Source organism: Azolla caroliniana, unplaced genomic scaffold (genome assembly GCF_043228905.1).
Source record: "Azolla caroliniana isolate FFs.n. ecotype wild unplaced genomic scaffold, voAzoCaro1.0.p SCAF_10, whole genome shotgun sequence".
Lineage (NCBI taxonomy): Eukaryota > Viridiplantae > Streptophyta > Polypodiopsida > Salviniales > Salviniaceae > Azolla > Azolla caroliniana.
The window spans coordinates 19,188,169-19,201,999 of record NW_028230445.1 but is presented as its reverse complement, the minus strand read 5'-3'; the positions used below and the strand labels follow the sequence as shown (position 1 = coordinate 19,201,999).

General features: G+C 34.8%; 2 protein-coding genes across 3 annotated transcripts; both read left to right on the top strand.

Moving 5' to 3' along the window:
* Positions 1–294: 294 nt before the first annotated feature.
* LOC147859397 (S-adenosyl-L-methionine-dependent methyltransferases superfamily protein) lies at positions 295–6,170 on the top strand. 2 transcript variants are annotated; one of them, XM_087326219.1, is made up of 11 exons: positions 295–446; positions 551–816; positions 1,443–1,540; positions 1,612–1,716; positions 2,389–2,451; positions 2,852–2,925; positions 3,014–3,515; positions 3,973–4,104; positions 4,840–4,946; positions 5,398–5,472; positions 5,585–6,170. In XM_087326219.1, exons 1-11 carry the CDS (start codon positions 333–335, stop codon positions 5,705–5,707), a joined length of 1,659 nt encoding a protein of 552 aa, XP_087182345.1. In that variant the 5' UTR covers positions 295–332; the 3' UTR covers positions 5,708–6,170. The 2 variants fall into 2 exon arrangements, with proteins under 2 accessions (XP_087182345.1, XP_087182344.1); XM_087326218.1 differs by having other exon boundaries at positions 299–449.
* A 2,126-nt stretch (positions 6,171–8,296) lies between these two features.
* On the top strand, positions 8,297–11,522 carry LOC147859396 (MEF2BNB-like protein). The gene is made up of 5 exons (XM_087326425.1): positions 8,297–8,427; positions 8,573–8,685; positions 10,168–10,337; positions 10,676–10,947; positions 11,049–11,522. The coding sequence occupies exons 1-5, from the start codon at positions 8,388–8,390 to the stop codon at positions 11,369–11,371; spliced, it is 918 nt and encodes a 305-aa protein (XP_087182551.1). The 5' UTR covers positions 8,297–8,387; the 3' UTR covers positions 11,372–11,522.
* Positions 11,523–13,831: the final 2,309 nt, after the last annotated feature.

Here is a 13,831-nt window from a genome sequence, read left to right as displayed (position 1 = left end):
AGCATCGAATGCGAATACCCTAAAACCCTAAACACCGAAGTAGTCCAAATGTTTCGCAGGGGGTTATCCACCCCCCACAAATTGCTAGTTGAGAAAAGAGGAAAACACAGGCAGTACGAGCCAAGTTTTAAAGACAAGAACCCAGAGACAGAAGAAACTTAACTCGAGCCGGGAGGAGAGTGGGAGAGTAAAGTGGGTCTAAAATCTCTATATATGAATGATTGAGTGAGTTGAGATTGATCATTGTCATCAATGATCATGGCTTCAAACATACACACATCTCTAAAGTTTTGGTTTTTTTTTTGTTAATTTGTTTTGTTTGGAAACAGGGGATGTATAAGAACATGTTCCTACTCTCACACTCCACTCAAGGCTTCAGAAGCTTCACTCTCCTTCATCATCGTCATCATCATCATCATCAGCAGCAGCTCCACCAACACCATCAGGTAGTAATCAGCTCAAAAGATCAGAGATTAGAAACCCCAATTGTTTGTCCTGATGACACTTGATCTTATTATGCTCTGTTTCTTTTTCCCTCTTTGTGTCCCAGATTCCTCTTCTTCACATCTTGCTCCAAAGAAGGCTCACTTCTACTTGCGGTAGTTGTAATAACAGTAATCACACGAAGAAGAACTGGGGATCTCCTGAAAGCATGAAGTGTGTCAAGGAAAACAGAGAGAGCTTTTTCTACGAGGAAAGGACGGCCGAAGGAAATTGTATAATCATCGATAAGTCAAAGCTCGATGTTCCATATGATCTTCTCGCGCTTCGAGTGCCGAAACAGCATTCTGGACATGTTTCTAAGCTGTTATCTGGGTTAGTACAGTTGGCTGTTCTTGAATTTTTTTGTCTTAAAAAATCTACGCAGACTCATTTTCAAAATATTTCTATAGAATCTCTCAGACTATTTTCTATGGTTTTTTGTGAATGAAAATCCTGTAGGAAAATGACTTAGACAATGGTGGTGTGTGTTTTTTCCTTACATTCAGTTTATTTGTGGATGCACTTGGTCTGCCTTTGTGAGTGTTTTTTGGCTTAGTTTCAATAGTTTTTTGTGAATGCACTTGCATATTTTTGCATAGTTTTTTTTGTGAATTCAATCAGACTATTTTTATATGCATTTTTTCTTATTACTATCTATGTCCACTTTCAATAGTTTCTTCGTATTTAATGCACACAGACTCTTTTTTTAGGGATTTACTGGCTTAATACAGTCTATATCATTGGTACGTTTAGGCATGCTACAATATATGTCCTGCATCTACAGTTGAAATTGGATGCCCTGTATAGCATTCTCTCTTTTCCCAAGCATGCATTACATGTTTTGAAGCTTGTTTATCTGCACAAGTCTATCTTCAATAAGCCTATAATTGCATTTTGTTAGAATGACTTATTATAGGTCAAAATTCAAATACTCATGTTGATGTATATAATGTTTTTAGGTATGTATTTAACATGCCTCGAGTAAGGCATATTGTGCCCGATCCAGCTGATCCCAGTATACGACTTGTCATTTTATCTGAGAAAATCACTGATCCAAGTAAGTATCAGAGTTTTAAAAATTTTGCATTGATCTTACTGTCAATAAAATGTGATCCATATGCTATTTAGGTCTCTCTCAGGTTCCAGGAGATAAATTGGCTTCGTTGAGGTCTCTTACTGAAGTTGAGGTGGTGCCACATCAAGTTGTATTAGGATATGACTATTGGCCTGCTGGTAAGCAATTACTTTCATATTTTACTGTAGGCCATTGACCTTTGCTTATTTTCATTGATTTTTGCATAATTCCATTAAACTGGATTGCGTTATGTTGAAGTTACAGTGTACACAGATACTCTGTGTGCTTAACATTAGATCACGAAGTTTGATGTTATGCTTAATTTGTTGAACTCGTTATGTTGAATATCCAAGTTATATCAGGATCAAATTGGCAATTAGGCTCCATTGTCTATTAAGTTACAGCGGTAACTTTGTTTCCTAATATTTCTTACTCCCTTTCTTAGGTTTTCAACAACCTTTGGGTTTCATATGGGAATACAATCTAAAGGCAATATTAGAAAAACACATTTCTTGTTCTTATTTCATGGTTACTCTCCTAAGAATCGTTGAAAAGCAATACTTTTGATAGAGAGTTGGTCACAGATTAATGATAGGATTTTTTTACACCATAGATTTCATAAATAAGAACTAAACCCATCATATGCTTTACATCAAATGGTAATTTAATGTTTTCTATATCTGTCAAAAGTTTTATACCACATTGAAATGCAAATAAGAAACAATCAACATTATTTTTGACGTTCAAATTTAGGATGTCAAAAAAATCATGTTCAGCTATTTTTGAAGCACCAGATTAGTAATTAACATGAGATTCCATTTTTTTTGTAGATCATATTTTGAAGGTGCTGTTACCGGATGGAAGTGAGGTACCATCTTCTTTTGAGACAGTTGGTAGGTACTGCAGAAACCCTGGTATTTCATTGTGTTTGACATCTTTGTTGAACCTGTTAGAATATCATCTAATAATCCTAATTAGGATACAGCATAACAAGTTGATTAGGTAAGGGTTTGATCAAATTGATGGCAGTAAGGGGAAACTTATGTTGAAATCTATGCATGTAAAGGTTTTTAAAACACCGAAAGATGTAAAATTGTGGTGTCTATTATTTGTAGTTTGAACTTGTTGCTGACACCCTTTTGTCAATTGCAATGTCTGCTTTATCCATCCTTAGGTGGTGTTACCGAGGACTGAACCAGACATAGAGACTCTTGTTAATGTTGCTGACTTTATTTGTGTAAGACTGCCAAATATGAGGGATTATTTTGGTAATATGTTTTTTCTTGTTTACAGGCCATATTGCACATCTAAACATACGCGATGAGATGATTCCGTATAAAAAATTGATTGCTGCAGTTATTCTTGAGGTAAGGTCTTCATCTCTGACTTTTCCCTGTATCATTAAAAAAACTTGTTACAAACTCGAACCAAAAGGTTTTATTCTGCTTTTGCCAGAAAAACAAGCAAATAACAACAATACTAAACAAAGTGGGCACAATATCAAATGAATATAGAGTTCCGACATTTGAAGTTCTAGCAGGGGATAGAAATCTTGTTACTGAAGTAAAACAACATGGTGCTATTTTCCGGTTAGATTATGGCTTAGTATATTGGAATTCAAGGCTCGAACAAGAGCACATACGACTGGTTGCTCAGTTCAAGGCAAAGGAAGTCATATGTGACATGTTTGCAGGAATCGGCCCTTTTGCTATTCCAGCTGCACAGAAGGGTTGCACTGTATATGCAAATGATTTAAATCCTACAAGTGTCAAGTATCTTGAAATAAATGCACGAATTAACAAAGTAAGCAAAAAAGTTCATATTTACAATATGGACGCAAGAGAGTTCATGCGAAAAATTATGACAGTTTGTGACAATGAACCATCCTCCAAGACATCAGAAGTAGATGTGAAGAATCAAGAATATTCAACAGAATCAGCTCTCACTGAACCGGCAGGTAAAGTAAGGTGTGGTAGAAATGAGTAAAGAAGGTTTTTTCAATAATTAGTTTGTTCATTCATGGTTCAGTGCACTTTATTCTATCCTTTCATTAATAGGTAGTGTCAATGTGATTATGAACAAACTAGAAGTGATAAGATTTTTTTTTATGTATGAAATTTTATTATTCCTCAGACTCATGGTCTATTTTGTCACATTTTGGGAGGCTAGAAAGGATGGATGGTTTCTCATATGATAATTAATGGTTACAATTATCCAAACTTTGGTTCTCTATGTGTGTGTTGTATCTTAGTTAATCAAAACTTGTGGGGTTTCACTTAACATTTATGTTTCCCTTGGGTAATGTAACAATGTATTACAAGAGCAAAATAGTGTATATATATAGTATCGTAAAAAGCACGACTTTGGGAAAGTTGAATTTAGCTGAATTAAGAATGTTCTTTTATCATATTCAGATGAGAGCAAGGAAACAAAAAGGACATCAAACACAAATTTGGCACGGGTGATTGAACCGGTAGAGGAGAAACCTTGGAAACATGCAGATCATATAGTGATGAACCTACCGGCTTCAGCTTTGGATTTCCTTGGTAAGAGTATGCCAAGAAAATATAGGGAGAGCAACCTAAATTCGGTTATCTATTCACAAATTATGCTTACTTATTTGCAAAATTTCCTATATATGCTTGGGTCAAAGCTGACCAATAAATGAATATTTTAAGAGTAGGTACATAATCATAGCTACAAAAATAATTTGGGTGAATTTTGTAATAAGAAGGCAAATGAGTATGTCAATACAAGATTTTCCTTGTACGAGTATTCCAAGAAAATATAGGGAGAACAACCTAAATTTGGTTATCTATTTTATCTATATATATATATTTGCAAAATTTCCTATATATATATGCTTGGGTCAAAGTTGAGCTCGCAATTCATGAATATTTTAATAGTAGGTTTATAATCATATCTTAAAAAATAGTTTGGGTGAATTTTATAATAATAAGGGATTATTGTTGATACACCATTTACTTACCAATAAGAACTCTATTAATGTCTCCAAAGGGAGGCCAATGTGAACAAAACGATACATCTCGTATAGCATTATTTGCTTGTTCGAGAAATGAAAATGAACAAAATCTAAAATAAAGATGAAAAGAAGCGAAAATAGTTCATGTTAAACTCAGCCAGCATAAGTTTCTGAATTTCTGATGCACATAAAAAGCATAATTATTTTTGCAATTTGCTTCCAAGAAATAATATGCATACCTGAAACTTCAAGGCCTTGTGTATTGTGATTGACTGACATGCAAAACCTTTGTGTTTAGATGTTTTCTCTGGCCTACTTTCGAAAACAAGATGGAATGGAACGATGCCCAGAGTGCATTGCTACTGTTTTATGCGAGCACATGAAACCGTGAAGGATATTATTAAGGTTTTTCATTTACAGCTTATTCTTCATGTGTTTCATATGGAAAATGGGAATTTAATTTTTGGGTGGTCATTTCTATAATGATTGTTAATTGCTATAATTATCTTGTGTTCAATTGCAGCTTGACATGTTTGTCTAAAGGGGGAAAACATCAAAGTAACATTTCCCCTAATTTGTTGGGTAAAGTTTATCAATATAGGGCAAAGGGTATTCCTGTAATGTTTTGGAAACTTAACGAGTATTCTTGTAAATATCCCAAAGTTGGGGATATTGTGGTTTTTGTGTTGCCCAATGCTAGAAATGATGAGTGCATAATAGATTTCTCAACCTACATGATGGAAACCGTGATTATTTTTCAAAGAAACCATAATGTAAATAAAAAACCTTAACTTTCTGTATAATAGAGTGTCTACATCAGAAAGCCCTAAATTTTTTGACATTATGTCATAAACAGCGTGCTGAAGATGCACTGAGTGGCAAGATTCAGAATCCAGACATATGGGAAGTTAGAGATGTAGCTCCTAATAAGGCAAGCTATGTTTTTTCTTCAAAACAATTGTGTTTTTGCTCTGATTGCAATTAATGTGTATATTAATATTCAAAGATCAACAGCTAATGATATAGTGTTGTGATTGAGATAGGCCATGCTATGTCTAAGTTTTGATTTACCAGAGGATGTTGCGTTTGCACAAACATTTCAAATTTCAAGTGCCAATGAGGGCATAAAAAGACCGCGTCTGGATGGAGAAACTGACAGCACATAACCAAACTTACTGCAACTTACTACAGCACGATGAATGTATGAAGTCTCGTTTTTCTTGGATAGCCAACGGCTCCACATTCTTGAAGGATTCGATATATGGTCATGTAATGATTCTTTGCTATGAATGCAATAGCTTTTTTGGGGCGATAAGAGTGCATAAACCTTGTTGCATTCGACAGGACGTAGTCTCTCTCTGTCACGCACAGCACATGCATACACATTGACAGTGAATCACATTTTGCTTGCAGGGTGTATCTAGTTTTTACTAAATACATTCATGTTCGTCTATGCAAATGCTCCCACCTCAAATTTAGAATCATATTGTCATATTTGAGCAATTTTGTGCTCGATGTATTTATCATATTCAAAGTATGTGCTTCAATTTCAATGATGCATAAATTGAAGTACATTTGTATTTCAATTTGTCTTCTATTAACAAGGATGAGCTCTAGAATTTCTTTTTGTCCAATTGGGTTGCCTCAAATATACAAAATTGTCATTTGTGTTATTGTGAAATGGGATTCGACCAAGAAGGATAGTGCAACAGTCAATTGTAAATACATAGTTATATTCCAATTAATTACTGATTTAGAGGTAATACATTAAGTAGGTAATAAGGGATAAGGCATGGAGATTAGGGTTATAACAATACAAGTGTCTTTCTGCAATTGTCAAAGTAATTTGGAGAGAAATAATAAATAGCATGGAGCTATTAAGATATTGAGCTATACATACTTGTGCACATTTTGACATGTGGATTATCCTACATTTCATAAGTTGTACATTACAAATCTAGTGCTAAATTAACAGCCATGGAGAATCTCTATTGACATAGGTAGGGTTTAAGCATGGCATACATGTATATATGGAAATTTTGTACAATTGATTTCAACGTAAAATACCTTGACTCTACATCATTAGCTTATGTCTATCCTCTCATGTTTGATTAGGTGGTTTCTAGTAGTATTTTGTGCCAACCTACCGGGGAGTTTGGATGGATAACTAGTGCATTGTGCCTCATCAAAACTATGTTTGCACATAATTGTACGTTGTGGAGTGAGGTTGGAAGAGTGCTATGATATTATGTCATCAACCTACAATCAAGACACGACAAAAATTGAACATGCATTCAAAACATCTTCTACTTGTAGAGCTAACATAGGCTTCAATGCCAAGCTTGGTTAGTTGATGCACCAAGGGCTAGCCTCCCATTCTACTAAACCACACATCATATGTCCAAGGTCTTGTTTGCTAAGGGACAAGTCCAAAGTGTTTGTATTGCAATGACATCCTATTGAGGTTTTAGTGCACTATTTTTACAGCACAATCCCATCCAATTGCGGTCATACACACATTGGGATTCAATCTCTCAATGCACAAAGACATAATTAACATTTGGAGATTCAATATGTTTTTGTAGACCTTTCACAACATGTTGAAACCTCCTTTGGGATATCTAAGTACATAAAATAAGTACACTAGATTGAATATTGTCTACAAAGGTAACATTTAAGTACAAAGAAGAAAACAACAAGAGAGAAATTACTGATAAACTTTCAATACTGAAGTTAACTAGAAATAACATGAATGAAGTGAAGTTTGTCCTAATTTGAAGGGTTTACATATTGCTACTTGAACGGGGCTTTCGAAAGCAATCGACTAAAAACTGCTTCCCTAAGAGGCAATAGTGAAAAGTAACAAGATTACATGTGCGAATAAAATGTGATTGCATTGCCTTTGTACATCTTAAACTTGCTTAGAATTGTTGTATGTGGGTAATTGTATTGATAAAGCTTGTTCTTTGTAACAATAAGGTTGTGGGATCAAATCTTACGCAATATGTTTGTATAACTTTAGTTTGGGATCTTGCACACTAAGCAATATGGTCCTAAAAACCGGTTAACAACATTGGCATCATTATTCTTTCAACCAAACAAGGAGTGAGAGCATCAATATTGCAGCTAATAAACTCACAATCTCAAGACTCAAGAGGAAACAAATGGCACACCACTAAGAGTTGAGGCAAAGGCATATCTAGGCATGTAAACACAAGATTGAGATATGACAAGGTCATTAATAGGTCTACATTGCAACTAATTCCTTCTCTATGAGAACCCATTGTATGAAGGATCAAGAGTTGGCAATGTAGGCATACAAGACCGTATTCAATCATTGAAGGGCAACGATACATCTACATTGACATCATCCACACGTTTGTGTTTCCCATATGCAACTCTACCCAGGGAAGATCTATATCTACATAGGGACAACTTCATCAACACATATGCATGCAAAATCCCGCGGGGTCATTGAACTATCGACAGAGCGAGAACAGATGAGTCAAATCGGGTTAAGCGTCAGACGCGTCTAAAAATGTCTTATGTCTTCCTTAACTAGAGACTTTTCTCACATTAATGTATGTAGTATGTATGTGTGTGTGTGTGTGTGTGTATGTATGTATGTACTTTGTCCCTTAATGTTTATATTGTTATTTTTTTGCTTGTTTTCATGGCTCTATGTATTTATGTATGTATGTATGTAATAATGTATGTATGTAGGTATACAGTATATGCATATTCTCTTTTCCCCTTAATGTTTATGTTGTTATTTTTTTACTTGTTTTCATGGCTCTCCATCTCCATTTCCATCTCCTTTGAGCCCTGCTTTTTTTGGAACGAGGAATGGAGAAGAGAAACGAGCGTCTCGAGATCCTCGAAGACGGTCAGTAATCTCAAACATCTCCTTCTCCTTCTCCTCCTTCTTTGGTTTGTTTGTGACGTTGATTGATCTTCTGTTGCTTCCTCTACTTTCTTCTTTTCTTTGATTTTTTCAGTTTTTATATCTGTTTTTTTTTTTTTTTGGCCAGTTCATGAGATGTTGACAGAGGCCATTAAATTGGTGGCAAATGAACCCTCTGTTGGCCTCTATTTTGTGCAGCAACATGTCCAGAAATCCGTCCCTACTCTCGTGAATGTGAAGGTATGTCCATTTTTATTCATTATTTATATTATTTTTCTTGTTTTTTGGTTAAAACATCTCTGGTATAATTTGCATAAATAAGTATGGCATGGGTTGGATATCTGTATCGATAGTGTGTCAACATTTTTATTATGAAAATTGCATACACATACATGGTATAGACTCAATATTCAGGCACAGAGAATATTAATTTCATTTACTTTTTATTGCTCATTCGTCGATTGGCTCAAATATATGTACGGCAAAGTTTTGTATGCATAGACATGGTATAGATTCAATATTCATGGGGCAAAGAGTATTGCTATATGAACCTATACGTTTGAATCTGCATACAGCAATATGTTGTTGATTCAGTATTCATTCATTCACGTGTATAATTTCAAATATATTCATTGTGTTGAATCTATTTATGTTAGGATCTTCACTCATAGACATTGTGGACAAGGATATTGGATTGTATGTCAAACCAATTTATATGATTTAATAATTTGATTATCACATAGAACCAGTATAGTAACTATCCTGGACATATTCTATATTGATTCTACATGATCATCAAATTATTGAATCAGAGTGTATTTTTGACCCATGGCTATGAACAATGTTTCTCACTGAGATAATTGTTGGTAAGGTATCCCAGCAGAGATAAAAAGTTTATGCGTCCTATCCGTATGTTCTGTAAGGCTTTATAGTCAATTAGGAGGTTTGAACACAGTTTTATGAGTAATGAAAACATGGGTTTCCATAGCGATATATCCCTGAAAACAAATGGAGGACACAGGTAGGAGCAATTTTACGTGGAAACAGACTGAAGTAATGGTATCAATAACCACTACTAATAAGGTGGTCAAAGTGAAAAATGAAGTTAGCAGCTGCTGTAATGATAGAGCATCATATACGAATAGAGATTTTTAGGTTGGTTATTGTTTTTTTGTTTGTGTTTGATAAAAAAGCAAATTTGTGGAGAAATTCCCATATAGCCAAAGCTTTTAATGTTTACCATTTTCAAATATTTCAGAAACTTGTAAACCAGATCTCTGCTTTTGCTTTCATATAAAGGATCATATGTATAACATATTCTGTTTTTAGCAGAACCTCATTTGTATTTTTCACAATGTAATGCAACTCTGAAACAAAACCTCCAAATTATGAAATGTTTCTTACTATACTCATTTCAAATGTTGACCATTGACCCAATTTTATTTTCAAGTAGAAAAGCTACCAAATATTCCAGTTCCTTTAAAGTGAGCATATGTAAGCTTAAATGAAAAAGAAAAAGAAAAAGAGAGAGCTGCCTAATCACCTTTCTTCCATCTGCCATATATTTTCCACACTGAACTTACCTGAGCCAATATGAATTATATAATCTCATTTGTGTAATGATTTCTGGACGGAAAGGTTGATGCAGTGCGCTAGTTCACGTTTTTTTGCCTCCACAATATGTTGAGGATACAGGTTTAGTATTTAGTACACATTTTGCAGGATCAATTGCTAGAGACGACTGCTGATGCAGAACTTGCTACTGCAGATGCAAAAGATTCCTTGAGCTGCATAAAGACCATGAAAGAGTGTGGACCCCCGGTGATTGAACGCATGATCAACACACTGAAGGCAGCCAGTGATACCATTCCTACTTCTCGGCTGACAAGGGGGTAAGATACTGATATACATATATATTATGCGTGTTTGTGTACATGTAGGTGCATACACACATATATTATGTGTTTTTGTATTCTTGTGTGTTGATATACATGTATCTTATTGATGTGTATGCACCGATATACATGCACACACACATGTCTGTGCATTTAGGTATGTCTATGTATATGTATACATAGACAAACATATATGTAGGCATAGGGTTGGTATAGATTGGATATGTAGATCTATGTGTGTATATATAATATATGCACACACATTTATATGCATACATAGATTACTTCGGTGTTATTTATTTGTTTCATGACTTCAATGAGGATCATCTTTGCAGAAGTGTTTCACAGCTTCTACCAAGACCCGTAAGACCAATTGGACTGGGTAAAAGCCATTTAAGGTCCTCATCTTTTCTTGGAGATTGGAATAGTGATACATCTACAAGCAAGATATCTGAAAGTCTTGAGAGGACCACTAAACTTTCAGGTGGGTCACAAAACAAAGAATACAAACAGAAGGCAGTCAGTAATGGAAAGGCCGACCTTCCTTGGAGAAGAACCATCGATTTGGATCAAGAACAAAATATTTCTGATGGCTTTGATAGCTCAGGTAAGATCTTTGATGGCTATATCCAATCAGTTACTGCTGTACGAAATGCTGGGAACTCTCTTGGCTGATTTTTTACTCAACCCAACAAGAATAAGGTGCAGATATTGCAATCACCAAGGAATCATCACTGTTGGAAACACTCTCAAGTAGTGAACCAACTTATGACAATGTGAGAGGATTATTGAGTTCAGCAATTTCAAAGGCTGGATTGGTCAGTCGTGATGGTGTGAAACTTATACGAGAGAGAGTAAGCCAATCAGTTAGAAGCAATGGAAGAGTTAATGAGCTCGAATCCACTCCCTCTAGATTGGTTATAGAGAATGAAGCATTAAGGTCTGAAGATATGTCACATATGCAGGACAACTTTGAGGAGTTCCAGGCACACCATAAGGCAAAGCTGGAATCGTGGTTAACTGAAGAGTGATAGACGATGAGGTTCATTGAAATCTCTAGCGATTTTTTCAATTGTTATGTAGCTGTATTATAATTTGACTGAAGAGTTATTGTTAAAACTACATTTGTATCTCATCAATTGTAATAGGTGTACAATAATTTTAAGATTTATCCTTTTATAATTTTGTGTTCTTGCTGATTTATAAATTTAGAATAAGATTTTTTGCTTTATGTGATGGGGTTCTTTGAGCTACCAAGAAATTCTGTTGCCCTCTTTTATAGGATGGTCTAACTTTTGTTAAATGTATGTAGTCTCTTAATGAAAACATCATTGCATTTCTAAAGCTGTGATACCTGATATAGTGAACTCTGAGCTTCAGAAATTTCACTAAGTGAAAAGTAATATTTGTGGTGGAATTTAATTGTTGAAAATACGCGGCCTCAAAGAAGTATGTTAGCAATAAACATGCCATCAATAACATGAAGTTGTTTATCACTTGTTAAGTCGGTCCTCAATGATAGTGTACGCACACCATCATACCATCGACAATGTCATAAACATGTTATCAATAACAGGAAGTTTTTTGTCAATGTTAAGTGGCAATAACATGATGGTTTGAATAAACAATGTCATAAATGTGACAATAAACATGACATTATTTCTAACTTGTTAAGTGTATTTTCAATGATGGTGCTAAAGCTCTACCCATGCCATCATATCAGGTGGTGTTTGATTACTTTAGGTATTGAGGAATGTGGTTGACCATGAGAAATGAGTTATTGTTAGATGGACTTCGTGGGGTACCCCAACCACTTCGTAGGATGAAAGGGAAGTTGATTTGGCAATTTTCACAGCTATGTTGTATGGGGATGTTGTTCCAAGATGAGGTAGATTTATGTCATCTAATCGCTACTAATGGAGTGTTGTGTTATCATTTTGTTTTAATAACAATCCTACATTCACAAAAAAAAGAGTCTTACTTACCCTATATTAATTTCAAAGCTTCGTTGAGTTTCGCTTGCAAAGCTCAGATATTTTGACATTCTCTTTTGTATTTCATTGGGAAACTTACAAGAGGTCACATGCAAATAAACACCCATCCTTCCAACCCCTCATGCATTTTATAACAAGGTCACAAAACCGTTGCCAATAACATGGATTTGTTCATAAGATGACCACAATATAGGAAAGAGAAGAAGCGAAAACAAGGTGAGAAAACCTTATTGCAAATAATCCTAAGAGGTTAGTCCATGTGTAACATATAAATTGTGGTCGATTGGACAATATGAGCACCCCATCCATTAAGTAAAAGCATAGGTAGGGAGTGGGTGGGCGAGGTCGGGAGCACACTATATTTGCTTACATTGTAAATATGAGTTCTTCAAGGTGACTAACTAGCATCTTGGATATTGTGAGATTCAATAGTTACAACCTGCTTATGTAGATCATCAAATCCATTGGTTGAGATGGTAACCCAAGAGGCTTTGGTTGCAAACCACAAGGTACTCTAGTTCTCTCAAAAAGAGACATAGAGCCATGTGTTATTTGTCATCCCTCTTGGGAACCATGAGGTTGTTAGTTCGATACACTAACATTGCATGCACTTTAGGAGAAGTGATATGTGGTGTACCAAAGAAGTGTGAACACTAGGGTTTCAATAGTACAATTTTATGTTTATATCCTAATAGCGTACCACTATACGAAAAAAAGAAAACTAAATATAATCTGTGTAACTACAATAACAATTCTATAAATGGAATTTTAATGTTTATGTAAGCATTGCTGATATTTTTTCTTTACTTTTAAAATGATGATTGGCAAGCGTTTGATAGATCTACACAAGATTTACTTATAATTGCACATGCGCTCAATGACATTCAATTCTTTTTGTATGCAATGGAGAGATTATATAATAGATGGCTTTTTCTTGAATTGAGTTTTAAACCAAGATAGATATCTTGTGAAAATGTTATTGGTTGATCCAAAGTCCTTTCATTAAAAGAGCGTTGGACAAAACCATACATACATATAGTGAGTTTAGTGGGAAACATCAATCCTTAACATATTATACATACTACCAAGTTCCCTAGGATCATGAACAATACTACAATTCTCGAAAAACTTTTGCAGCATGAATTTACATCGTTTAGTGTTGGGATTCGGTAAACAATGTATAAAATTAGGGCCACTTCAAATGCCATTATAATTGATCAACTATAGGAGTTAAATGTATGGCCTATGCGCACATATGTTGGGTTGATACACTAACCTAAACAAATGATCGTATAAATTATTATAAAGGGTTTGACACAAGTTATTTGTATGTTAGGATATCTAAGTTGAGAATTGAGAGATTGTCATGCCAATTTAACTAAATTATGCATTAATATCTTATTGATCCTCTTATACTATCAACAATCCCCTTCTACATATATTATTTGTTAGAGTCTATCAACATAATAATTCTTGGAATTAATTCTTAAATACCAT

Coding starts and splice junctions, on each gene's coding strand:
- LOC147859397 (XM_087326218.1), top strand. CDS start 333: ATGTATAAGAACATGTTCCTACTCTCACACTCCACTCAAGGCTTCAGA. Junction 2,926..3,013: donor TTGCTGCAGTTATTCTTGAG/GTAAGGTCTTCA, acceptor TGCTTTTGCCAG/AAAAACAAGCAAATAACAAC. Junction 5,473..5,584: donor GAGATGTAGCTCCTAATAAG/GCAAGCTATGTT, acceptor TGATTGAGATAG/GCCATGCTATGTCTAAGTTT.
- LOC147859396 (XM_087326425.1), top strand. CDS start 8,388: ATGGAGAAGAGAAACGAGCGTCTCGAGATCCTCGAAGACG. Junction 8,428..8,572: donor TCTCGAGATCCTCGAAGACG/GTCAGTAATCTC, acceptor TTTTTTGGCCAG/TTCATGAGATGTTGACAGAG. Junction 8,686..10,167: donor CTACTCTCGTGAATGTGAAG/GTATGTCCATTT, acceptor CACATTTTGCAG/GATCAATTGCTAGAGACGAC.